We start from the raw sequence: 24983 nt of genomic DNA on the forward strand, positions 1-24983 counted from the left end.
ATTCTCTTTTGCTCCAATGCCAAATTGTAACATTAGTACAAAGCTTAGGGGAGATGTAATAGCTCATTGTTTTATTTGGAGTATGAATATCTTGGCTATCAATTTACACAAATTATTAAGAGATATACTACACAAACCAGAAAATCTTTCAAGTCAGGATTAAAATCTTTTGAAGCAAACTTGGCCATAAATTGTAAACTTCACTAATGTTACATTCGTACTGCAAACTTCAATGCCAATCACTGGAATTACTAGTTACTTAATTGAGGGGAAAATGGAAGTTAAGTAGTTAGATCTAAATTTTAACATCTATTTAAACGTCAGCATGTCTCACGGCATCAATTTTCAGATAGTTCAAATTTTCCAATGACAAAGTCATATCTTTCCACAGTTCTTACACTAGCAGATTAAAAGCAAGAGTTTCAAAATTAATAACTGCACGAGGATAGAACTATTATCACCACCCAAAGGCAACTACATTGTTTAAAGTATAATGCACTTTCTTGCATGTTTTTTTATTCGCATTTACAAATTAGGTAATGTACATTAGTAATAATTTCAGTCGGCCAAATCACAGCTTATACTCAGAGCCAAGAGTTGTCATTTAAAAAAAATACGAGCACATACATTGACCAATTTTAATAGCTGGTATAGTTCAAAGGTATTTACAGGTTATCTTAACATAGTGTACAGTTTTAGGTGGGAAATGCATCAAAGACTTCAATGTCAAAAATAAATTCACCAGACAAGCATGAAATTTGTCTTAGCACATTTCAATTACCAAATGAATCAGATTAAGGCTCTAAAGCTTCAAATGTGAAAATGACACAGTGGGTCAGACTTTCCAACTCTGGCACTCGTGTTAAATTCTAACTGAACAAGATTGAAATACAATCTCTGGTAACCATCCATGAATGACTTTGAATGGCTCCTCTTTAGCTCCAAGAATAGGAACTCTGCACAAAATTACTTTGAGATCTCCACAGGCAGCAGTGTAAAATATAAAAGGAAAGCAGGTGCAGTAGCAGCCTACCTTCCTAATAATGAAATTGAATAAACTTTATTCAGGCTCAACTCCTCATCCTAACAAAGAGCACTTGCAAAGAGAACATTTGTTATTAGGTTATTTGCATCATGAATTATGTGTTTTCTAAAATATTAGTTTGGAAGTGCTGTATCCGTCCTTCCCCTGTGTAGATCAGCAGAGTCTTGGACACTACTTGCTACTACAGAGAGTAAACATTTACCAGACAAAATGCTATGATGTTACACACAACAGCTATATACACAAACACGTAACAGCAACCAGCACATGTCATTTTCTGGAGAACCATACCGATGTTCTATTGCTCTACATCTTCCTTTAGATACAAGATAAAAAGTCCCAGCCTTCTCTGGCTTGATCTGCATTTTTCCTTGCAGGAACACAGCATTTTTTTCTGCTACAAACGCTGCTGGGATTGCTTCATAACAGCAGATGCATCAAGATCACGACCATTGTTATACTGCTCCCATAAAGCCTAAAAAAGAATGAAAACAAGAGTTATGGGCCTGTACTCACTGGAGTTTAGAAGAATGAGGGGGAACCTCGTTGAAACGTACAGAATCGTGAAAGGCTTGGATAGAGTGGACGTGGAAAGGATGTTTCCACTAGCAGGGGAATCCAGGATTAGGTCATAGACTCAGAATTAAAGGACATCCTTTAGGAAGATGAGAAGGAATTTCTTTATTCAGAGGGTGGTGAATCTGTGGAACTCTTTGCCACAGGCTGTGGAGGCTGTCAATGGATATTTTTTTAAGCAGAGATAAATAGATTCTTAATTAGTATGGGTGTCGGGGGTTATGGGGAGAAGGCAGGAGAATGAGATTAGGAGGGAGAGATAGATCAGCCATGATTGAATGGTGGAGTAGACTTGATGGGTCGAATGGCATAATTCTGCTCCTATTACTTATGACCTTATGAGTGGTGTATTTTGAATACATTAAACCTCGATATGGTAAAACAGAATTAACTAAATAGTCAATACATAATCTCTCTGAAAGTACACTGCAAGTGTGATTCAGAGAAAAATTTGATAAATTACAAATCAAGTATTCACAAATTCAATATATGCGATAAAGGAGGATATGACTTACTCTGGTTGCCCTTACGATGCTGTTTGGAGAATTCAAAGCTACCAACTGGCTTAAGACGTGATGTACATCTTTTCTGGATTTCTCATTAGGTTCCATCACTGCACAAATTAAATACATACAGCATTTAATTGCCATGTCCAATATGCAGACTCCGTTTAGCACCAATGATACATATTCCTCCCTTACTCTTAGAGTATATTTTAGTCTCCTCTTGAAAACTCACCTTTTACATTTTGTGTGTCAACATCATTCAGTAGAAATGATTAATTCAATTATTCTAGTTAAATCGTTTCAAATGTGGAATTGGTTTGATGAGTTTCAGCAATTTGGGTTGGCTTGCCAATTTAAAGTTTTTCTCAGTATTAATTTTTCCCAGAGACCAGATTAAATGCTGCGTCTGCTATATAACTGGGCCTGGTTTCTTCGTTTGACATATTAACACAGAGACACATGCGTCAACAAAACATTGTCATTGAATTTACTGCCCTCTTTGGCCTATCATGCCTATTTAGTTCTTTATCGGTCAACTAGTTAACCCCAGGCCTTCTCTCAATTCCATTTAAATTCCCCTTTGATGGTTAATACTGAATAATCACATTCTCAAATATTACATTTTAGACAATAACGACTCTGAAAGCAAAAAGATTCTTTAAAAAAAACTCGAATCTGCAACCTTTGGTTACAGAGCATGAAATTAAATTGACTCCCTGTAACTAATTGAGGATGAGACCTACCTGATTGTGGTTGAACTTGGAGATGTACATAAGGATGATCGAGCAATGCCACAATTGATAATCTTTCCTTGGGATTCCGTGCCAAGCATTTCTATTCATATGAAACAAGTTTCAACTCACAGTTAGTAGGAGCCACACAATATATTTAGTCACATTAAGTACAATAATTTCTAGATTATAAACGCAGATGAAATCCAGACCTCAACTTTATGCAATAAGAAATTTGGTATAGAAAGTTCCTTCCCCCCAACTAATTAACACAATTAGCCTGGATTATAAGTGCAGATAATGTAGAGCACTGTATGTTATCTTCTAAAATACATAACTGACATCAGACTCAAAGGCAGCCAACTATATCTTGAAAAGTTTGAGTTGTGAAGTTTATGGGACAGAAGGCACCCATGTGCTGGTTAGTGTTCTATGGAGCAGCAGGACACCAGGCGCCTTTGGCAGGGGCTACGGACTATAACTAGCTACAGGTCCAGCACCCCCCCAACCGGAAGTGCCGGCTCCTCCTTAGCTGATGACCTGAACTCTTTTTACGCACGGTTTGAGACGGGTAACACCACCAGCTCGCCGTCTAAAAACAGCACCGAAGGGGCGCTGGCTAGGGAGGCTGGAGGGGGATCCACCACCGGGGATGTGCACACATTCTCGGTGTCCGAGCATGAGGTGAGGTGAGGTGGGCTCTGACGCGTGTGAACACGAGGTAAGCTGGAGGCCCAGATGGTATATCTGGGCGAGTACTAAAGTCTTGTGCTACTCAGCTTGCTCCAGTGCTCACCACAATATTCAACCTCTCCTTGGCAAAGTCTGTGGTCCCTGCATGCTTCAAAAGATCCATCATTGTACCGGTGCCAAAGAATGCCTCTCCAGCGTGTTTAAATGACTACCGACCGGTGGCCCTCACCTCGGTTGTCATGAAATGCTTTGAGAGCTAATCAAGAAGCACATCTGCGCCCTCCTTCCTCGCAACATGGACCCACTACAGTTCGCATACCGTCCGAACAGGTCCACGGATGATGTGGTCTCCCAGGTTCTACACACCGCTCTCTCTCATCTGGACAGCCAGGGGGGCTATGTGAGGATGCTGTTCATTGACTTTAGTTCAGCATTCAACACAATAGTCCCCAGCAGACTGGTTGAGAAGCTGCTGGAACTGGGGCTTAGCACCCCTCTGTGTGCCTGGGTCCTGGACTTTCTCACTGCCAGGCCCCAAGTGGTCAGGATGGGGGAACACACATCTAGCTCCCTCACCCTGAACATAGGATCCCCCCCAGGGCTGCGTCCTTAGCCCCCTACTGTACTCCCTGTACACACATGACTGTGGGGCCAGGTTCAGCTCAAACTCCATCATCAAGTTTGCTGATGACACTGTGGTGGTGGGCCAGATCTCCAACAACGATGAGAAGGCCTACCGGGAGGAGGTGGCTGATCTGGCACTCTGGTGTCAGGACAATAGCCTCCTCTTGAATGTCACAAAAACAAAGGAGCTGATTGTGGACTTCAGAAGGGCTAAACATCCAAGGACGTACACGCCACTGGAGATAAATGGGTCTATTGTGGATAGGGTGAGCAGTTTCAAATACTTGGGAGTCCGCATCGCAGAGGATCTGACGTGGGCAACGCACATTGCCGCACTGGTGGGTAAGGCTAAGCAGCGCCTTTACCACCTTAGACAACTGAGGAAATTCAGAGTGTCTCAGAGGATCCTTCATTGCTTCTACTCTGGGGCTGTAGAGAGCATCCTGTCCGGCAACATTACAGTCTGGTTTGGGAACAGCTCTGCCCAGGACAGGATGGCCCTGCAGAGAGTAGTGCGTTCGGCAGAACGCACCATGGGAACTACACTCGTCCCCCTGCAGGACCTATACATCAGGAGGTGCAGATCCAGAGCAAGCAAGATCATGAGGGACCCCTGCCACCCCAGCAACGTACTGTTCCAGATGCTATGGTCAGGCAAATGCCTCCGCTGTCACGCTGTGAAAACGCAGAGGATGAGACGGAGTTTCTTCCCACAGGCCATCAGGACTGTTAACCTTTATAACTCCAGGGACTAAATTTTGTCTTCTCTATATTAACTTTATTTATATGCTGTAACTGTAATTCTTTTTTGTGCACAATCCGCAGGCATTGCCACTTTAATTTCACTGCACATCGTGTGTGTGTATGTAACAAATAAACTTGACTTGACCTTTGTCTGAAATAGTTACCCCTCGGATTCCTATTAAATCTTTTCCCCTTCATCTTGAACCTATGTCCTCTGGTCCTCGATTCCCCTACTCTGGACAAAAGACTGTGCATCTACCCGATCTATTCCTCTCATGATTTTGTCATCAGGACTGTCAACTTTTATAACCCCAGAGACTAATTTTTGTCGTCAATAATAGTAACTTATTAACTTTATTTATATGCTGTAACAGTAATTCTTTTTGTGCACAACCCGCAGGCATTGCCACTTTCATTTCACTGCACATCGTGTATGTGTATGTGACAAATAAATTTGACTTGACTTGACTAGACCAATTCAAAGTTAAACCCAGGACTCCACATGATTGCTACAGCACACCTTCCTCTGGTTCAAATAACCGTTTCCCTTAAAAATGCAAGGATGTCTGCTTTCACTCTGCTCTGTGTCACATCACTCCAAATTCCAACAACCCATTGCATCTCAACTTCTATCATCACATTTAATAACAATTTAAAATAGAGGAATCTACCAAAATACTGCTCCACCAATATTGACATGAACATTTTATTTTAAAAAACTAAAATTTCCTCATTATCTCCTTTAGGTGAAAGGTCCTGACTCAACCACATGAATAAGCTTTTCATCCCAAGTGTCATATTTAACTCACTATGCAACAAGCTTTTCTCAGCATAGGTGTTCAATCAAACTAAATACATAACTGCCTTGTCTATTGAAATAAAATAGGATAACAAAGCAAATAATAGGATTAGGATTACTGTTTCAATGGAGCAAGAATACGTAGTGAGGCAAATGATTCATGCGTGAATGCATTTCTTCAAAAAGCGCATGCTTCAATATTTATGACAGGAAGAATCAAAGTACAAAAGTAAATATTCTGGATGTTAGAGTTCCTACATTAAAAAGAAAATGCAGGAAATATAGGCTTAGATTGCATCTCTGGAAGAAGAAGCAGACTCGACATTTTCGGCTAAAGGCCCTTTGCCAGAATTGAAGAGAGATAAAAAGCCTAATTTAAATTAGAGAAAGTGGAGGTGGAGAGGACAAATAATTATTTCTGATATGGCAGGGCTAGAGTTGGCGTGGGAATAAGGTGTAAATCAGGTCATCCATTTGAAAAGTTAAGGAGCATAAACCATGGTTGTGGTCTCCCCTACACTGGTGAAATCAAGAGTAGATTATACGACCGTTTTGCTGAGTATGTGTGCAGTATACAATCGCCACCATGAGACTCCAGGTGCATGGCGTTTTAACCGTCCTACCACTCACATTGACCTGTCAGTACTCCGTCTTCATTATTACAGTGTAAAACAGAAGAATAAGATTGCATATTATAAGGACATAGCAACAGGAGCTCAATTAGGCCATTCGGCCCATCAAGTCTACTCTGCCATTCAATTGTGGCCGATCTATCTCCCGCCTAACCCCATTCTCCTGCCTTCTCTCCATAATCTCTGACACCCATACTAATCAAGAATCTATCCATCTCTGCTTTTAAAATAACCATCGACGTGGCCTCCACAGCCTTCTGTGGCAATGAATTCCACAGATTCACCACCCTCTGGCGAAATAAATTCCTTCCCATCTCCTTCCTAAAGGAACATCCTTTCTTTAATTCAGAGGTTGTGACCTTTAGTCCTAGACATCCTCTCCACATCCACTCTATCCAAGCCTTTCACTATTCAGTACATTTCAATGAGGTCCCCCTCATTCTTCTAAACTCCAGCGAGTACAGGCCCAGTGCTGTCAAACGCCCATATGTTAACCCACTCATTCCTGGGATCATTCTTGTAAACCTCCTCTGGACCCTCTCCAGGGCCAGCACATCCTTCCTCAGATATGGTGCCCAGAATTGCTCACAATATTCCAATATTCCAAATGCAGCCTGGCCTTAGAGCCTCAGCATTTATATCCCTATTTTTGTATTTTAGCCCTCTTGAAACAAAGGCTAGCATTGCGGTTGACTTCCTTACTACCGATTTGACTTGCAGATTAACTTTTGGGGAATCCGGCACCAGCACTTTCAAGTCCCTTTGCACCTCCGATTTCTGGATCTTCTCACCATTTAGAAAATAGTCTACGCCTTTATTCCTACTACCAAAATGCATGACTCCACACTTTGCTACACACTATTCCATCTGCCACTTTTTTGCCCACTCTCCCAACCTGTCCAAGTCCTTCTACAGAGTCCCTGCTTTCTCTGCACGACCTGCCCTTCCACCTATTTTCGTATAATCAACAAAGTCTTCAATCCCTTCATCCAAATAATTAATATACAACGGGAAGAGTAGCGGCCCCAGCACCGACCCTGCAGAACTCTGCTTGTCACTGACAGCCAACCAGAAATTCCCTTTAAATTCTACTTAGATAACTTACCACCCATTGATATGAACACTGAATTTTTCAATTTCAGGTAAGCTACACACCTCAGTGTTCTTCTCCCACATCTTAAGGTGTCCTATGCTTTTTTATTACTTGATAGAAAATTACATACCTTCAGTACATCAAGCAGATCATTTTCTGCAATAGCAGGGAATTTAATTTCATGGTGTACGTCTGTGATAGCCTGTAGCTTGCTGATCTGGTTTGTAAGGTGCTGAAATGGAGTCTTTCCATAAGTCATGTAGTATAAGATGCAGCCAAGAGACCATACATCACTCTTTGGACTTATCTGCAATGAAGCACACAATAAAATTTGAATTATTCCATATATCACTTTTTGAAAACAACATTCAAGAGATCTTGAATTTTATAATAATGTTCAACTACTTCACCAAATAAAGTAGCCTGTGCACATTAGCACTAGACAGAAGTCAGTTTATGCTGTTAACATTGGGCAAATAACATTCTCTCCAGAAAACTGCCAGTCAATAACCATCTGCATTACAAGAGTCTATATCAGAGAATATCACCTTTCTCTGATATTCAAAGACATTAATATCTCAGAGTCCCCTGCTATCAACACCCTGGAGGTCACCATTTACCAGAGACTCAACTGGACTAGTCAAATAAATACCACAACTGAAGAAGCGTCTCGACTCGGAACGTCATCCATTCCTTCACTCCCGAGATGCTGCCTGTCCCACTGAGTTACTCCAGCATTTTGTGTCTACCTTCGATTTAAACCAGCATCTGCAGTTTTTTTCCGACACATAAATACCACAACAAGAGCAGATCAGTGGCTGAGTACACTGCAATAATGAATCACCGCCTGACATTGCACGGCATGCATATGCCATGAGGATAAAGCAGCCCACTTGGCAGCTCTAAAGACCGCTCTAAAGACCACCCTAAATAGCACACCAAGGCTGCAGCGTGTACCCTTCACAAAATGTACTGCAGTTACTCACTTCAGTTACACCAGCAACCATTGCCCAAATTAATAACCTCTAACAGCAAGGTCAAGAGTAACAGGTGCATGGGAACACCAGCCCTGCAGACTTCCCTCTAAGCTGCTTTTTTTCCAGATATGGAAATAGATTGCTTCAAATCAACACTTCCAAATCCTGGAACATCTTGCACAATTGTTTTGCATGAAAACCTTTACTATAATGATGGCAGTGGTTCAAGACAGTGAAGGCAGCTACCATTATTTTCACAGGGTAATAAAAAATGAGTAATAAAGAGTGATCTTATGCAGTTATGCCCGTATCTTGAAAAGTTGCAAATTTAAGATAAGTATGTAAGAAACAGCAAAAGGCCTAATACACTTTACAACAAGATCATGGCTGAACTCAATTTTAACTCTACTTCCTATGTTCCCCATTGATCTCAACTTCTGTCATAGACCAAAAATCTCTTTTGCACAGCATTCAATAACATCCACAGCTCTTTCGGTTAAAATTTCAAATATTCGCATTCTCAGAAGAAATCCTCCCCTTTTCATCTTAAATGGGGAACTCCTTATTCTGAAAATGCATTCCCTGGTTCATAAAACCTCCTTGAGGTGAAACAACCTGCAGTATCTACCTTGCCAAGTCCTCTCCAAATCTTTAATGTTTCATGCTTTTGAATTCCAATGAGTCTAGACCCAATATGCAACTTTCTAAAGTGAGACAGATAAAAAGTTGCTCCTTATTGCTATTTATTTGTCTAATTTTCACATCTAGCCTATATCACTTAATTCACCTATTTGGCAATCAACTCCACTAACCCCCCCACCACCACCAGTATCCACTTGCCAGTTTTTCCCCACACCCATCTCCCTTTTCCAGTTTTCTCCTGCCCTACACCATCAGTCTGAAGAAAGGTCCCAATTCAAAACAGTATCTATTCCCTCCAAAGTACTGCCTAACCCATTGAGTTTCTCTACCACATTATGTTTTGATAAAGACAAAGTATTTGTTTCATGTCTCTGCTATTTCCTTATTACACATTATCAATTCCTCAATCTCATTCTTTAAGGGACCAATGTTACCTTAGTTGTCCTATTCCTTTTTATATACTAGCTGTTACTTTTTATATTTCTTCTTAGCTAATTCTTCCTAATCCTTAGTCATTTTTCCAACCAATTGGTCTATCGTTAATCTTCACATGGCTTTTCCTCCAATTTGATACCATCATTAACTGAATTAGCCATGGATAGATCATCATGCTCCGAGTAATTATATCTGAATGGAATGTATCTTTGTCAAAAATTGTAAAATCGCTCTCAAATGTCTGCCTTTTGGTATCTACTGACTTGCCTTTAAATTTATTTTTCCAGTCCACATTTGAAACTCCGTATTCACACCTTTATAAAATTTATCATTTAAGTCACTATTTTCAAATGGCTGCCGAAGAAAACCAGTGAACCTGCAGAACGTTTTTTGAGAGTGTGGTCTTGTTTAAGGTCAGCCCCACCTCCCATTATTTGTCCAAACGCCACTTGTTTCTCAGCACTGCTCTCCAGTCTCACATTGTATCTTATACAATGTATAGACATGTACATGTGTAGACATGTACATGTGTATACATGTACAATGTACAGAACAGACATAAAAATAGCTTTTTGCCACGAGTGGCAGTTCTACTCAATAACCAAAGTCTGTTGTTTCTTTTTTTGCTTTGGTTTATTTTTCACCCACATGTTTAGACCGTAATGTTGTATCCTTATTGTTTTGATGTGTTTATGCTTTATTCGTAATTGTTAACCGTTTGTTTGTGTTGTCACTTGTGAGCGGAGCACCGAGGCACATTCCTTGTATATGCACGTACTTGGCCAATAAAATAATTCATATCACAATAACAGTGATCTACGAAGTCTAACCTACTCAAGCTGTTCATTGCCATTTTCCCTTTTCTTCCCTTCCAATCTTCTGTAAATCCTTCATCTCTCACCCTGTCCTGCAAAGCTCCCTTCCACAAATATCCCTCTCATTATATTTTCACCTTGCAACATTCTAGCCATTGGGGCACACAAGTCCCAAACTTCATTTATCACTCCTTATTCACCTGAGATCAGAGAATGTTTATTTCCTTTCCGCTATTCACAGATTATAAATTTATTGTAAAACAGCATTTTTTTCTGATAGTATTAACTATAACACATGATAAATGATGAAATATATATTCACATACATGGACCAAACCTATCCAAATACAGAATATACAGGAGATAGTTCTTACCTTTGACTTGTGCTTGGTTTCACCATTGGAGAACGTATCCTTAATGGTTTCAGGTGCCATGAAATTTAGCGTGCCCACCTAAGAGATAATTAACATTAGTATTCTGAGAGAAGAAGAGGCAGCAGATGCTGGCATCTGGAGCAATAAACAATCTGTTGGAGAAACTAAGTGGCTTGAGTATCATCTGTCAGGTGGGAAAGGGATTGTGGTCACTATGGGTAGAGACTGCATCAGAACTGAGAATGGAGAGGGAAGATATCGAGCATAAAGAGAGGAGTGTCGAGAAAGGCCCAGTTGGTGATTGGTGAACAGAGAAGAGCCAAAGAAAGAGGGGCTGATGGAGTGAGGCAAGGGTGGGTAAAAGAGTTGGAAGCCAGAGGCAGATGGAGCCAGAGAGAAGAATGGGAGGATGAAAGCAGAGATAGTTATGTGGGTGATAAGCGGGAACACGTAGGTTACCAACCTAATAAGTAAGGAAAGATGATAAAGGGAACCCATTATCATGGAAGAGGCAAAGGGAAGCTAAAACCAGAAACATATAAGAAGGAGATATAGGTGGGTGAAATGTGTAGGTAGTAAATGGATGGAGCCAGGAGGGGGACAAAAAGGGGATGGTGGTGTGTGGTATTGGGGCATGGGAAAGGCTACAGGAAAATGTGGCAGGGAAGGAGATTAAAAAACATACTTGATGCTAGAGTTTGCTATAATTGGAAAATTCAAATGTGCACGTCTTTGGGTAGCAGTCTACTCAGGCAGAACATGAGGTTGTCCCTCTAGTTTCTGTTGGGTCTTACCTTGGTGGTGGAAAAGACCAATAATGATTGATAGGTTGGTGTGGGAATGAGAAGGGGAACTGAAATGGCATGCAATTAGTATTCTGTGATTAGTTCACCAATCAGATTTAAAATCTACACTGTTATCAAATTGTGAATTATATTTATTTCCCGTGAAATTTCTTCAAATGTTACTGCAGTTTTCAAAGAATGTGTACTTCATCAATTTGATAAACTTCCTTTTTTCCCCAATCAGCACTTGATGAGGCAGAAGTTTTTTCTTGATAAGAGACAACTAGTGATAAAAAATTACATTTTAATAAACTGATAAATAGCAAAATTTGTAAAAAGCCAAAACTGCACTAATAAGGGTCCACATTGCAAGATGTGGACCCTTATTAAAAGTTTAAAACATTCTTTTGGTTAAAAACATACTATCTGCAACTACCTTCCAACAAAAGAGAAAATCTCTCATTCCATTAATCTCCTTTTGAGTCAATGAAGTGAATGCAGTCCGAGAGATTAGTTTAACATCAAGCGAAAGAAACAAGTGCTCTAGTGCTGTGACAGGGAATGTACAAATATAAATGTACACTTATTAATGTACAATCCGCACAGGCAATGCTGGAGGTCAGAATTGACCACCAGTCACTAGATTTGTGGGGTTATCAAGCTGCGCCACTGAGTCTTTCGTAGGGCAAGTAAATTGTGTTTCATATATAGTTCCAATTGTGTTACAATCCACTCACAAAATTTGGGCCCAGTGATGTCAACCATCACTTTGAAATTAAAATGTGTTTACATTTTGCACAATTAGCAATTATAACCAAGGCTAAATTTTTTATTATTAGTGTCAAGATACCAAATTCTTTGCAAAACTATTACTCACCAAAGCATCTTTACTAATACTGGTCACATCCGGTTGTATCTCATTAGCAATGCCAAAATCTATCAACTTCAGCATTCCCTCGACCATCAGAAAATTAGCTGGTTTCAGGTCACTATGAATAATACCTAAAAACAAAATGCTTGCTCATGATACATGGATGAATTTGCAGCAATTTTACACTGCTCACAAATCATGCAGAATAAAATGTAAACTCTGAGATTGAAGTTGCTCGAATAGAAATATTAACCAAGCAGCAAAAAAAATTGCCATTTGTAGTAACAGAAATTTCCTGAAGATATTATTTACTTAATCCTCTGAGATATGCCCAAATGAAGGTTTGCAGAGCAAATGAAAGGAGTGACAGAAAGGGTGCAGAAGTGGTTTGTCAGAATATTGCCTGGTTTACAGAGGTATTAGCTGCAAGTTGGACTTTTTTTTTGGAATGGCAGATGAGGGAAATTTGATGGAAGAATATAAAATTATGAGAGACAGAGATATAGACAGTCGGAACCTTTTTCTCAGGGTGGAAATATGAAAGACGATGAGTGGAGCAAAGTTTAAAGGAGATGTACAAGACATGACTTTTGTTGTAAACAGTCGTGGGTGCCTGGAATGTGCTATCAGAGGTAATGGTGGAGCCTGATATGATACTAGTATTTAAGAGGCTTTCAGATAGGCACATGGATATGCAGGCAATTTAGAGATTTGGATCACATGCAGGTAGAGATTAGTTTAAGTTGGTATCATGTTTGGCACAACCACAGTAAACCAAAGGGACTGTTCCTGTGCTGTATTGTTCAATGTCTATGTTATCAGATTAATTTCTGTGAAGGACAGTTGTAAATTAAAACAGATTATAAAATAAGAAACCAATGGCTTCAGTTCGGGAGAAGTATTCTTTTTAAACAATTACAATAAAAGTGCTGGAAAAAGGCAAATTCAATTTTTGTTCAATAGTTTAAAACAAATATTTACCATGTTGATGAATTGTGTGAACAGCTTCCAACATGTTTCCCCAGTATAATTTCCGTTCCAGTGGATTGATGACCTTTTTCCTTCGCAGCAAAGTGTTCAAGTCTATATTACCACATTCCATTACCGTGTAGATATAATTATCTGTGATCTCACTGTGTTAAACAAATCAATTGAATGTTTTGAAAAGACATTAAGGCAGATTTAGATAGATATTTTTAAGGCAGATAGGTAGAATATTAATTAGTACAGGTGTCAGGGTAGAAGGCAGGAGAATGGGGTTAGGAAAGATAGATAAGCCATGATTGAATGGCGGACAAGACTTGTTGGGCCAAATGGCCTAATTCTGCTCCTATCACTTATGACAGGCAGTAGAGATAGGGGAGGTAGGCGGAAGAAGGGGAAGGGATTAGTCTTAGTTTTAAGGTGAAAATTTTGAAATCACATGGGTGGAGCTCAATATCATTGTTGGAAGCAATTCGTAGCTTCTTTACAGTTAGCAAGCCAGAATATTAACCATCGATATAGTACAACTCTATAAGCTACATCATATGTAAAATAGAAAAACAAAATTAACACTAAGTGACACCAGAATTTGATGTGGCATATATGCAAAGGTTTAGTAAAATAAAGATGGGTTTTGGAAGGAAATGCTGGCCACAAGGCCTTGATGGTATTATCCACAGCCAAAAAAAGTAAAACAAATGTATTTGGGAAGTTAAAATATTCATTAATTTTTTTTTTTTTAAATTGTGCATTTATCACGAATAGTTATACAAACTGGCAGCTAAAATAGTTTGGAGAATAAATTCATTCTGTATTTGAGACTCACCCATAATAATATAATAATATGAAATAGACTGAGGAAATGGCAGAAACTGTTAATTAAATATTATATTGAGGGGGCTTTGCAAATAAGGATTACAATATGATACATTGTGGTTTGGAATTCAAGAGAGGCACTAATGTAACTAGCGTTATAGACAAAGAAAACCACATGGGTATGTAGAGCGAGTTGGGAAATCAAGAGATATAAGAATGGTTATGCAAAGAAAAGTACATCAAGTTTTTCACAATACAACTGAACAATGAAGTCTATGGAATTGGATCTATTGTCTCAAGTTAATGAAGTTAAGAATAAAAGCTGTGCAAAAATATATTTAAGAATGAACATTTCCAAGGATGAGACGAATAGCATTTGGATAACGAAAAACGAGGGATATGAAAAACTAGAAGTCGACAGGCTTGAGGATTGTTCATTGCAAGTTTAAGGGGTCAACATGCCCATTCCCACGATTGGGCTTTTGTTTTTAAATGTGCTTCAGTGGCCGCCTGGACATTTCCTTGGCCCTAATCTATAAAACACACCATCTCTGAAGCCCTTGGCCTGGTTTTATCCTCCCATGCTTTGGAGTCTGCACTTGGCCAATCATGTTCTTACATTGCTACTGGCCCATTTCTGTTTATTACATAATACACCACCAAAATGCAACTCAAGATACAAAGTCATCAAGTTCAAAACAAAACTACTCACTAATCAAAAAGCTTGATTATCTTGTCACTGTGAGGTTGTAGACGTTTCAAATATTCAATTTCATCTTTGTAGCCAGCTATTGACTGTTCATCTGCATCTTGCAGATTCACTTGCTTAATAGCATACAGTTGTTTCTTCTGATCTAGTACTTGGAACACCTGGTAGGAATAAAGCAGTATACTTTCCAGATAAAGAATTTTTAATTCTTCGAATTCAAATATTCTCTATCTAGATTAAAAACTAAAATCTTCAACTAACCAAAAGCAATAGAATTGATTTGTTGGAATCAGATGACCTTAAAAACAATTTTGCAATTATAGTCTGTTTAACATGCAAGAAAACATTTTAAGGTAGTCCAAGTGATGTAAGGAAGCAACTAGTGTTCAGAGATACAAAGGAAAAAGCCAAGATAGGATGAGGGGATTTAAGAGCTGGTGGCAAACGCTGTTCAAAATGAAAGGTTTAATTAGAATTATTCTCAGTTCCGTTATAAATCTGGAAATTACTGTTGATCAACAAGATTGGGAGCAATAGGTAAATCAACCTTACAAAAAATGAAATACGGCTACAATTTTTAAAAATTAGCTGAAATCTACAGTGTGGAAAATGGGCGATCAGGAGAAAATGACTGACCAGGAAGTAATGATGATTGTGCTAGAAAGTAATGTAAAGGAGAAAAGGGGATTTAAGGGTTAAGGTGTATGTGACCAAATGCTACATGAAGATGAACTGTCACTAAATTAAAATGCATACCTCAGATGCCGGCAAGTCTACCTCTGTGTAGATGCTGGCTTGAGATTGCAGAAGGGGTGTTGTAATCTTACAAAGGACAGGATACGGATACAGAAGAGCACGAGTAGACTTGAGCCTCGTTACAATCACTCTAAAGTTGAGCCCCAGGAAGATGTGTTTATGTTAATATACTCAATTGTTAACCTCGGACAATGGCCAGTGATAGTGGGTGATGATTCATTGAACTCCTATCCTCTTGCAAGACCACCTGTGTGGGGTGTCTGGTTCTGTTATCACTTCTAAAAACCCATTGTATTTGGTGCATAAAAAGGTTGCTGAAACACTCTGTAAGTGAGTGGGGTCTTCGAGTGGGTGCTAGTATGCGAGCATACTAGTTGCAGACATGGGGGGGCAGGGTGTGGTGGAGAGAGACGCCCCTCCAAATAAAGGATACTGGGTTAATGTCTGTAAATGTAAGTAAATGTATGTAAATTTGGAAGTAAATGCCTGTATTGAATGTGTAACCTCCGGAAATGTCGGATGGGCTTGTTAAAAAAGATGTTTTGTAAATGATATTTATTACTTGAATAAAGTATTTTTTGGTTAAAAAAAAAACAAAAAAACTAGTTGTAGCTCTCCCACTCCCGCGCAGCGCTATAAAGACTCTAATGTTTTACCACTTTATGGTATTGTTGTCTGTCTATTAGAATCGAACTTTAATAGTAAATAGCAGTCAGAAGATCAGCTGAAAACCAAACCAAGGGGATTAGGCTTAACCTTGCTCTGTTTAAGACACTCAATTGCACTGAAATCAGAAACATACAGCATGAAAATAAGCCATGCTTATTGGGAACTAGTGGGAGCCCATCCTTATTAATCCAAGTTTCCAGCACTACACATCTGGCCTTTGTGGATAGGCAATTCATGTGCTAATGTAGACACATAAATGCTGTCAGTGACACTGCTTCAACTACTCTCTCAGGCAATACATTCCAGATACACATCGTTCGGGGTGAAGATGGACCCCTAAACCCTCAGATAAACCTAAACCCTCAGATTCCCACCAAATATTTTACCTCATCTATGTCTTCCAGCTTCCTTCTGTCTACTCTATCTAAAACCCTCAATTTGAAATAGCCCAATGATGTCCCCTCTTAACCTCCTCTGCTCCAGGGAAAACAGACCCAGCCTCTGCTCTTAATCCAAGCAACACTCTGGTGAATTTTCTCTTCTCCCTTCCAACACTATCAGAAAGTGCAATCAGCAGAACTGCATGCAGTGCTCCAGCTGAGGTCTGACCTATATTTTATCAAGTTGGAACATAACTTGTATTCTGATCTACTCATTGCAGCCTCTGCATTTCTTTTATCTGCCCTTCCTCTAGTGTTATAACACCATATCTGCAGTTTCTTTCTTCTTTTATAATAACTTGTATTCATATATGATACGACTTTCCTGGATAGTATGCAAAACCAAGACTTTCACTGTATCTCAGTACAATAATGAACCAAATCCTGGGCTGCCACTTTCAAAAATATTTGAACCAGCCAACCAAGATCCCTCTGTCCTTCAATGGTCCCTACGAGGCCATCATTCATGGTGCATATCATATGCCCCACTGGTGATCCATAAATGCACTACCCCAGTTATTTGGATTAAACCCGCTCTGCCATTTCTCAGTCCATTTCACCAACACAATATATCACCCTGTGGCCCAAGACCACCCTCCACACGATCAACAACTCCACCAATACCAGTGTTATCTGCAAACTTTTTTAACATGTCTCCTATGTTCATATTTTAATTTCTTCCTAAAGTTTAAATGCATATCCGACAAATAACCTGACAAAATGATGGAGCGTGTCAAAAGGAGGAGGCATTAGAAACAGAAAATAGGTGCAGGAGTAGGCCATTTGGCCCTTCGAGCCAGCACCGCCACTCAATATTATCATGGCTGATCGTCCAAAATCAGTACCCCGTTCCTGCTTTCACCCCATATCCCTTGATTCCGTTAGCCCCAAGAAACATAGAAAATAGGTGCAGGAGTAGGCCATTCGGTCCTTCGAGCGATTCAATATGATCATGGCTGATCATCTAAAATCAGAACCCCGTTCTGGCTTTTCCCCCCATATCCCTTGATTCCTTGGCCCTAAGAGCTAAATCTAACTCTCTCTTGAAAACATCCAGTGAATTGGCCTCCACTGCCTTCTGTGGTAGAGAATTCCACAGATTCACAACTCTCTGGGTGAAAAAGTTTTTCCTCATCTGTCCTAAATGACCGACCCTTATTCTTAAACTGTGACCCCTGGTTCTGGACTCCCCCAACACCTGGAACATTTATCCTGCATCTACCTTGTCTAATCCTCTAAGAATTTTATATGTTTCTATATAAGATTCCCTCTCATCCTTTGTTTCTACACATATCAATATTTTGTTTCCATCATGCAACAAGATTAACATTGAAAAAGAGCACTTAAAGCCAAAGTTGCCTGCATAATTTTTCTGAACTGTATATATTATCATATCATATCATATCATATCATATATATACAGCCGGAAACAGGCCTTTTCGGCCCACCAAGTCCGTGCCGCCCAGCGATCCCCATACATTAACACTATCCTACACCCACTAGGGACAATTTTTACATTTACCCAGCCAATTAACCTACATACCTGTACGTCTTTGGAGTGTGGGAGGAAACCGAAGATCTCGGAGAAAACCCTCTAGCTTAAATTTACTACTTCTTCAACCCAAAGCTATATTTTGTGCTGCTGTAATCATTTCATCCTTTTTAACATGTGAAATCGTCTAAAAATGTAAGTTTTGTAATGTAATGTAAGCGAGAGATTACCTTACTTGATCCTCCTGTTCCCAGTAATTTTATTATGGAGTAGATTTTCATGTTAACGACAATACTTTCATTGGCGGAAAATGCCCCTGCAACCTAACCAAATAAAATAACAAATGTTACATTGAAGAATCAGTACAATTTAAGTCCATAATGAATTTAAAAAAGTGAAATATGGCATTACCCCCAATTGTGGCAGAAATTGAGAAGGTCCACATTGTTGAAACTGGCCAGGTTGCTGTGGTGTTGCTAGAGTACATGGGAAATTGGGATGATATTGTGAAACAGGTGTAAAATTGCTTGGAGTTGAAACCCATGGCATTGCACATCTGCTCACACTTGGTGTCTGAAAACTTGGAACAAAATCCAGAACGGTACACTTTAGAGATTAAATGTAAAACAAGGCACAGGGCCAGTTTTAAGCAGCAGTCGCATATATTATCAATTTAGCAGAAAAGATTACCTGCTTGCATTGTGATGGGGCACTTTGGTGTTCGGGGTCTGACAGACAGACACTTTTGAAATGGCAGTTTTGCCGGCATAACTAGTGGATGGAAATTTCTTTTGAGCAAGCACTACATCAGCTTTCTTCAATGCTGCTTCAGTTGTCTGTGATTTTTCAAATCAAAAGTTAATCAATACATATAAAAATACCAACAGATCACTTCTTAATTTGTGTTGTCTTGCTTAATTAATGCTGTCATTTATAACTGTATTTATTCACAATACCTAATTTTAACAGAAGGTCATTATAAAGTTAATTAATGGATCCTATCATAATTATGATTGCTAATAGTTAACATCTTGGACTTGATAGATAGAGATGATCAATTATCGAACACAAAGCTTGACCTCCAATTTCACAGTCTCTACATTTGGGATTTCAAAGATTAGAAAATTCTGTAAAAAAGGTTTGTGTTCAAGATTGATTAATAAAGGATAAACTCAAATGACTGGGAAAGTAAACAACCAAAAAAGGTTTCTTTTTTAAAGTAATTCTGAATCCAATGGATCAATTTATACCCAGGCAAAGGCACTTAGACATTTCTACAAGATTAGAAAGCAACTCACAAAAGAAAAAGCCACTTACAACCATGCAGATAAAGTGAATCTCATTAAATTACATTCAAAATGAAAAGCATGCCAGGGATTGGACATCAGAAAGGCAAATAACAAAACCCAAATGTAACTAAATAGTTAGAGGACAGAGATAAAGGAACCGTCTAACTGTTGATCCATAGGTTGTACATTAATGTACAAAATGTACATTAAAGATAAAGGTAACTAATTTCATTGACAGGAATGGGGAGGGATGGGAGTGCAGAGATTGGACAAAAAGTTGGCATTGCCAAGGCTAATTTGTGGGACTATTCATGCTACAATTAGTGTGAGTTGCCATAGATCTGAGCATCATTGGACAAAAAAAATTTGCGAAACATGTTAACATGCAATCAAGGGTCCTAAATAAACTAAAATTAAAAATTCCTGCACAAAAGAATTAAACAGAGGGGGTGTCAAAATAGGCAGACATTATGCTATATTTATTTTAGATAAAAGAGTAGCTTATTCAACTTAGGTTCCTGCATCCATGTGTTGTGAGTATAATTATGAAACCCTTGTCTAAAACTAAAATGTGTACATCAATATATAAATAACTAATATAAAGTCATTAAAAACATGCAAATACAATTTATCCCAATACAATTTCCTATGCATGCACCACTTCCACTACTTTGCCTCCAACAATTTCTACTGTCACATTATTTGAGGCATGATGTTGTATGAAGTGTGTTTAGATTGCAGCAAGTTCTTCCGCAAAGCCTAGTACTTAAATACAGCTGAAATTAATGCAAATTATATCATGAATACACAAATGATAAAATAACTCTGAAAACAGTGATACAGGGAGTGTTATCAACATTGGACGGTCAAACATATGGACCTCAGGTTCTACTTTTCAAACTCTTTCAAGTAAACCGGACCTAAAAGTCACAAACACAATAGTTAAATTTCTAGAAGGCTAATCAAGGTAATAAGCTCTAAAGCCAAGGAAAGCTACAGGAAGATTTTAATATATGTTTAACTGGATAAAGATGACCATTGGGAATAAGTACAGAAGAATACAAAACACTTAGCGTGTGGGGCAAAATAAAACAATGAGACGCAAATACAGAGAAAATAACAGAAAATAAAAAATTACTGAAAAAATGTGATGCGATGATTACTTTAGATTGTAATCATAAAAATCAGGTTACTATAAAGAAAAAACTATAAAAGTTACCATGTAATAGTTTAATTTAGAAATGCAGCATGGAAACAGGCATCTTGGCCCACTGAATCCATGCTGACAATTAATCACCCATTCACACAAGTTAGCCCATATTCTCATCCACTTCCTACACAATTGGGACAGTTTACAGATGCCAATTAACCTACAAACCCACACATCTTTGGGATGTGGGAGAAACATCCCACATCCCACATGTGGGAGGATTTGAGTTTAGGAGCAGGGAGGTTCTACTGCAGTTGTACAGGGCCTTGGTGAGACCGCACCTGGAGTATTGTGTGCAGTTTTGGTCTCCTAATCTGACGAAAGATGTTCTTGCCTTAGAGGGAGTACAGAGAAGGTTCACTAGATTGATCCCTGGGATGGCGGGACTTTCATATGAAGAAAGACTGGATAGACTAGGCTTGTACTCGCTGGAATTTAGAAGACTGAGGGGGGATCTTATAGAAACATATAAAATTCTTAAGGGGTTGGAGAGGCTAGATGCGGGAAGATTGTTCCCGATGTTGGGGGAGTCCAGAACCAGGGGTCACAGCTTAAGGACAAGGTCTTTTAGGACCGAGATGAGAAAACATTTCTTCACACAGAGAGTGGTGAGTCTGTGGAATTCTCTGCCACAGAAGGTAGTTGAGGCCAGTTCATTGGCTATATTTAAGAAGGAGTTAGATGGGGCCCTTTTTGCTAAAGGGATCAGGGGGTATGGAGAGAAGGCAGGTACAGGTTACTGAGCTGGATGATCAGCCATGATCATATTGAATGGCGGTGCAGGCTCGAAGGGCCGAATGGCCTACTCCTGCACCTATTTTCTATATTTCTATGTTTCTAAACCCTGGGCATTGAAAGGTAATCAACATGGTTACAAGAAAAACGTGCAAACTCCACATAGGCAACATCCAAGGACGGGATTGAACCCAAGTCTCTGGCGCGACGAGGCAGCGGTTCTACCAGCTGTGTCACTGTGCCACCCAAGGCACCCGTTAATTGGCTGGAATTTTAAATTGCATTGACAAATGAAGGAACACATCAAAAAGTCTTTATTGCACCTAGTAAGATTCAGTTCATACACACAAAAAAAATCTGATACCTCAGGTGACAAGTGACTGAAATCAGTGCCCGATAACACTCTCCCCTTTGTGGCTTCCGTAAAATGGTCTTGTTTCTTTATCACATCAATACTGTGCAACTTTAATTCCTCCAACTCTTTCTCCTTAAGATTGTCAGATTTTACATCACATTCTTCCTTAATTTGATCAGGAATGGCTGGAAAAAAAATTATACTTATGCATTCAAGTCTAGGACATCAGAAAGTGAAATAAAAAACTGCAATATTAGTCTCACAGGAAGCGTCAACAGCAATATTCTGAACATACATGTATGGTTATAGTTGAAACAGGATACATTAATTTCCTGCAATGGAAACTGCAATGATTCTGAAAGGAATAAATGCATTTCCTGCCTTATTTCCTTTTTGTTCACCATTTCACTTGTTCAACTCACAGAAAAACGGTGTGCATTACTGGCAAGTTAAAAATCAATTGATTTTGAAAAAGATACAAGAGCCCTGACATTTGAACCAGAAAAGGTATGTACACTCGGCACACTTAAAGGCAAAAGCAGAACATCGAAATTACGAAAGTCAATTAAAAGGTTTACATTTTTTTTAAAAAATGAATTAGAAATACAAGTGACATTGTGTAGTTCTTGCGTGCCTATGCAACAGACATTGCATTAAAGTTGGAGAGAATATGGACGGATGGAGCTTACAAACTGAAACACAGGTGGACTTGCACACCAGCCCAAATAACTACACAAAGGAAGCAGGGCAGATTTGGAGTGACCAGGAATATTTTAAGTACAGTGGACAGGCATTGCCAAATGTAAAGCAACAGGCAATTGGGCTGGCCATTTACCAAGAAAGATCTACACTAGGTTACTGCCAGGGACTGAAGATTTGGTACTGAATCGCAGATTAATTTGTAAGTCAGTCAGCCATTTTCAGTGGGTTAAATTTTAAGGACGGGAGGATTAATTCCCTCTGCTTTTATCTACAAGCAGTCGTGTGACTGCTGGATCCAGCCATTCTCATCTCCCTTCAGATTCTGGGTTCCCAAATTTCTGAGAAATTTCTGAGTAATCAGACCTAAATTAAAGGATCAGTTTAAGTTTACCTGCCTTTACCCTCATCTTCTTTGCTACTGAGTGGGGAGGTTGTGGACTTAACAGAGTAGCTTTTACTCCTCAATTGTACCTCATTTTAAGTGGCTAACAAACCCATCACCACTGCTGCAAAGTTAAAAAAAGTAGTCTTTGCCAATACACATTTTACCAGGTCAATGAATAATAAGAATAGTCCTTACCACCTCTCATTAACACAAGAAATCAGCAGGTGTTGGTACTAGGGCTTCCAGCCTACCCCGCTGTTCAATTTGTAGAAACAACAAACTGCAGGTGTTGGTTACCTAAAAGCGCAGAGTGCAGGAGTAACTCTGTTCTCCAGAGATGCTGCCTGATTGTGCCACTGATTAAGATAATCTATTCTAAACTCCTGCTTATGAAAGCAATAATAAATCTTTTGTTTTCAAAAGAAAACTTGTGTGGCATCTTTACTCAATGTAATAATCTCAATCAGATTTTTTTGTAATCAGCCAACGTAGATGAGATAGAATGCTGCATGTTAAAATGCTTTCGAGTCAATATAAGGGCGGCACGGTAGCGCAACGGTAGAGTTGCTGCTTTACAGCGAATGCAGCGCCGGAGACTCAGGTTCGATCCTGACTACGGGTGCTGCACTGTAAGGAGTTTGTACGTTCTCCCCGTGACCTGCGTGGGTTTTCTCCGAGATCTTCGGTTTCCTCCCACACTCCAAAGACGTACAGGTATGTAGGTTAATTGGCTGGGTAAAGGTAAAAATTGTCCCTAGTGGGTGTAGGATAGTGTTAATGTGCGGGGATCGCTGGGCGGCACGGACTTGGTGGGCCGAAAAGGCCTGTTTCCGGCTGTATATATATGATATGATATGATATGATGATAAGGGCCGTTACCTTGAATCTAATCCTAAACACAATTGCCACCAGAAAAATCAGGGAAATAAGGCTGACCAACTTTGCTGACATGCATTTTCCTCTCAGGATTTAAAACATTAACTGCCTCTTATCTTCCTCTTCCATGAAAAATTCAGATTTAAGAATTGGTAGCTCTCAGATTGAGGAACACAGTGATTAATATAGTCCTCTTACTCTTTCAAATTAAAAAGTAAAATAATCCTTTCAACGGTATTTGTTAATAAACAATGAGGAATATGCAGGTTAATTAGGTTTAATCAAAAGATTTTATTAAATACATACCTCTTTGCCTTTTTAAAGAGAATAATATGGAGGTATCATTTTCACTACCTTCTGTTGGACTTTGCAAATTTGGGAAATTGGTGCCACATGAACTGTACTGAAAGTATAAAAAACATGAAGTGCAAATTTGTAAAACTTGATCACCAGAACATAAATAGAAATAGCAGGCTATTCAGCCCTTCCGCCTCCTCTACTTACAATAAGATCATGGCTGATGTTTTACCTCTTCGCACCACGACTTCTCCGCACTAACTCACTTTACTATAAAAATCTATCTGTCTTGAATATAGTCAGTGACGAAGTGTCCAATCCCCACGTCAATACAGATGTCTGAAGACTTGCAATCCTCTGAGCAAGGCCTCAACTCCACTAGAGAAATAGGCAGGGAAATGGCAGATGGAGTTTAATCTGACCAAGTACGAGGTGTTGCACTTTGGGAGGTCAGATGCAAGTGGAAAATACAGTTAGTGACACTTAACAGCGTTGATGTACAGAGGGATCTTTGGATCCAACTCCATATCATCCTGAAAGTGGCAATACAAGTAGATAGCTGTGAAGAAGGCATGCAGTTTCCTTGCCTTCATTGTTTGTGGCATTGACTATAAGAGTCAGCAAGTCATGATGCAGCTTTATCGGACTTTGGGTAGACTGCATTCAGATTGTTGCGTTCAGCTCTTTGGAGAGCATGCAAAAGAGGTTCACCAGAATGATGCCTGGATCATAAAGATGGTGAATACGTCGCCAATCTGAAATTCAACAAGTTGTCAATCTCAAATATGCCATTATTAGGAGCCACAAAAGAACCATATATTTTATGCAATGGAACCACTTTACAAAGAGCTGACTCAGCATTAGCCTCCAATAGCTCCCCATCTCCAATTTAGACCCCAAAAATTGCACTTCAAATGCAAAATAAG

The 24983-nt window shown here is 39.3% G+C and overlaps 1 protein-coding gene across 1 annotated transcript in view; it reads right to left on the minus strand.

Moving 5' to 3' along the window:
- Positions 1-514: 514 nt before the first annotated feature.
- The window catches only part of ttk (ttk protein kinase), a 46225-nt gene continuing 21756 nt past the window's right edge, over positions 515-24983 (minus strand). The window contains exons 10-22 of the mRNA XM_078400238.1: positions 24067-24163; positions 21807-21982; positions 18899-19044; positions 18620-18788; positions 18439-18531; positions 14855-15012; positions 13324-13475; positions 12349-12473; positions 10687-10764; positions 7574-7750; positions 2871-2961; positions 2137-2234; positions 515-1520 (exon numbers count right to left, since the gene is read on the minus strand). Coding sequence (XP_078256364.1) covers positions 1443-1520; positions 2137-2234; positions 2871-2961; positions 7574-7750; positions 10687-10764; positions 12349-12473; positions 13324-13475; positions 14855-15012; positions 18439-18531; positions 18620-18788; positions 18899-19044; positions 21807-21982; positions 24067-24163 — 1638 coding nt within the window. The 3' untranslated portion in view covers positions 515-1442. The remainder of the gene's footprint in view (positions 1521-2136; positions 2235-2870; positions 2962-7573; positions 7751-10686; positions 10765-12348; positions 12474-13323; positions 13476-14854; positions 15013-18438; positions 18532-18619; positions 18789-18898; positions 19045-21806; positions 21983-24066; positions 24164-24983) is intronic.

This window comes from Rhinoraja longicauda, chromosome 5 (assembly GCF_053455715.1).
Source record: "Rhinoraja longicauda isolate Sanriku21f chromosome 5, sRhiLon1.1, whole genome shotgun sequence".
NCBI classification, from domain to species: domain Eukaryota; kingdom Metazoa; phylum Chordata; class Chondrichthyes; order Rajiformes; family Arhynchobatidae; genus Rhinoraja; species Rhinoraja longicauda.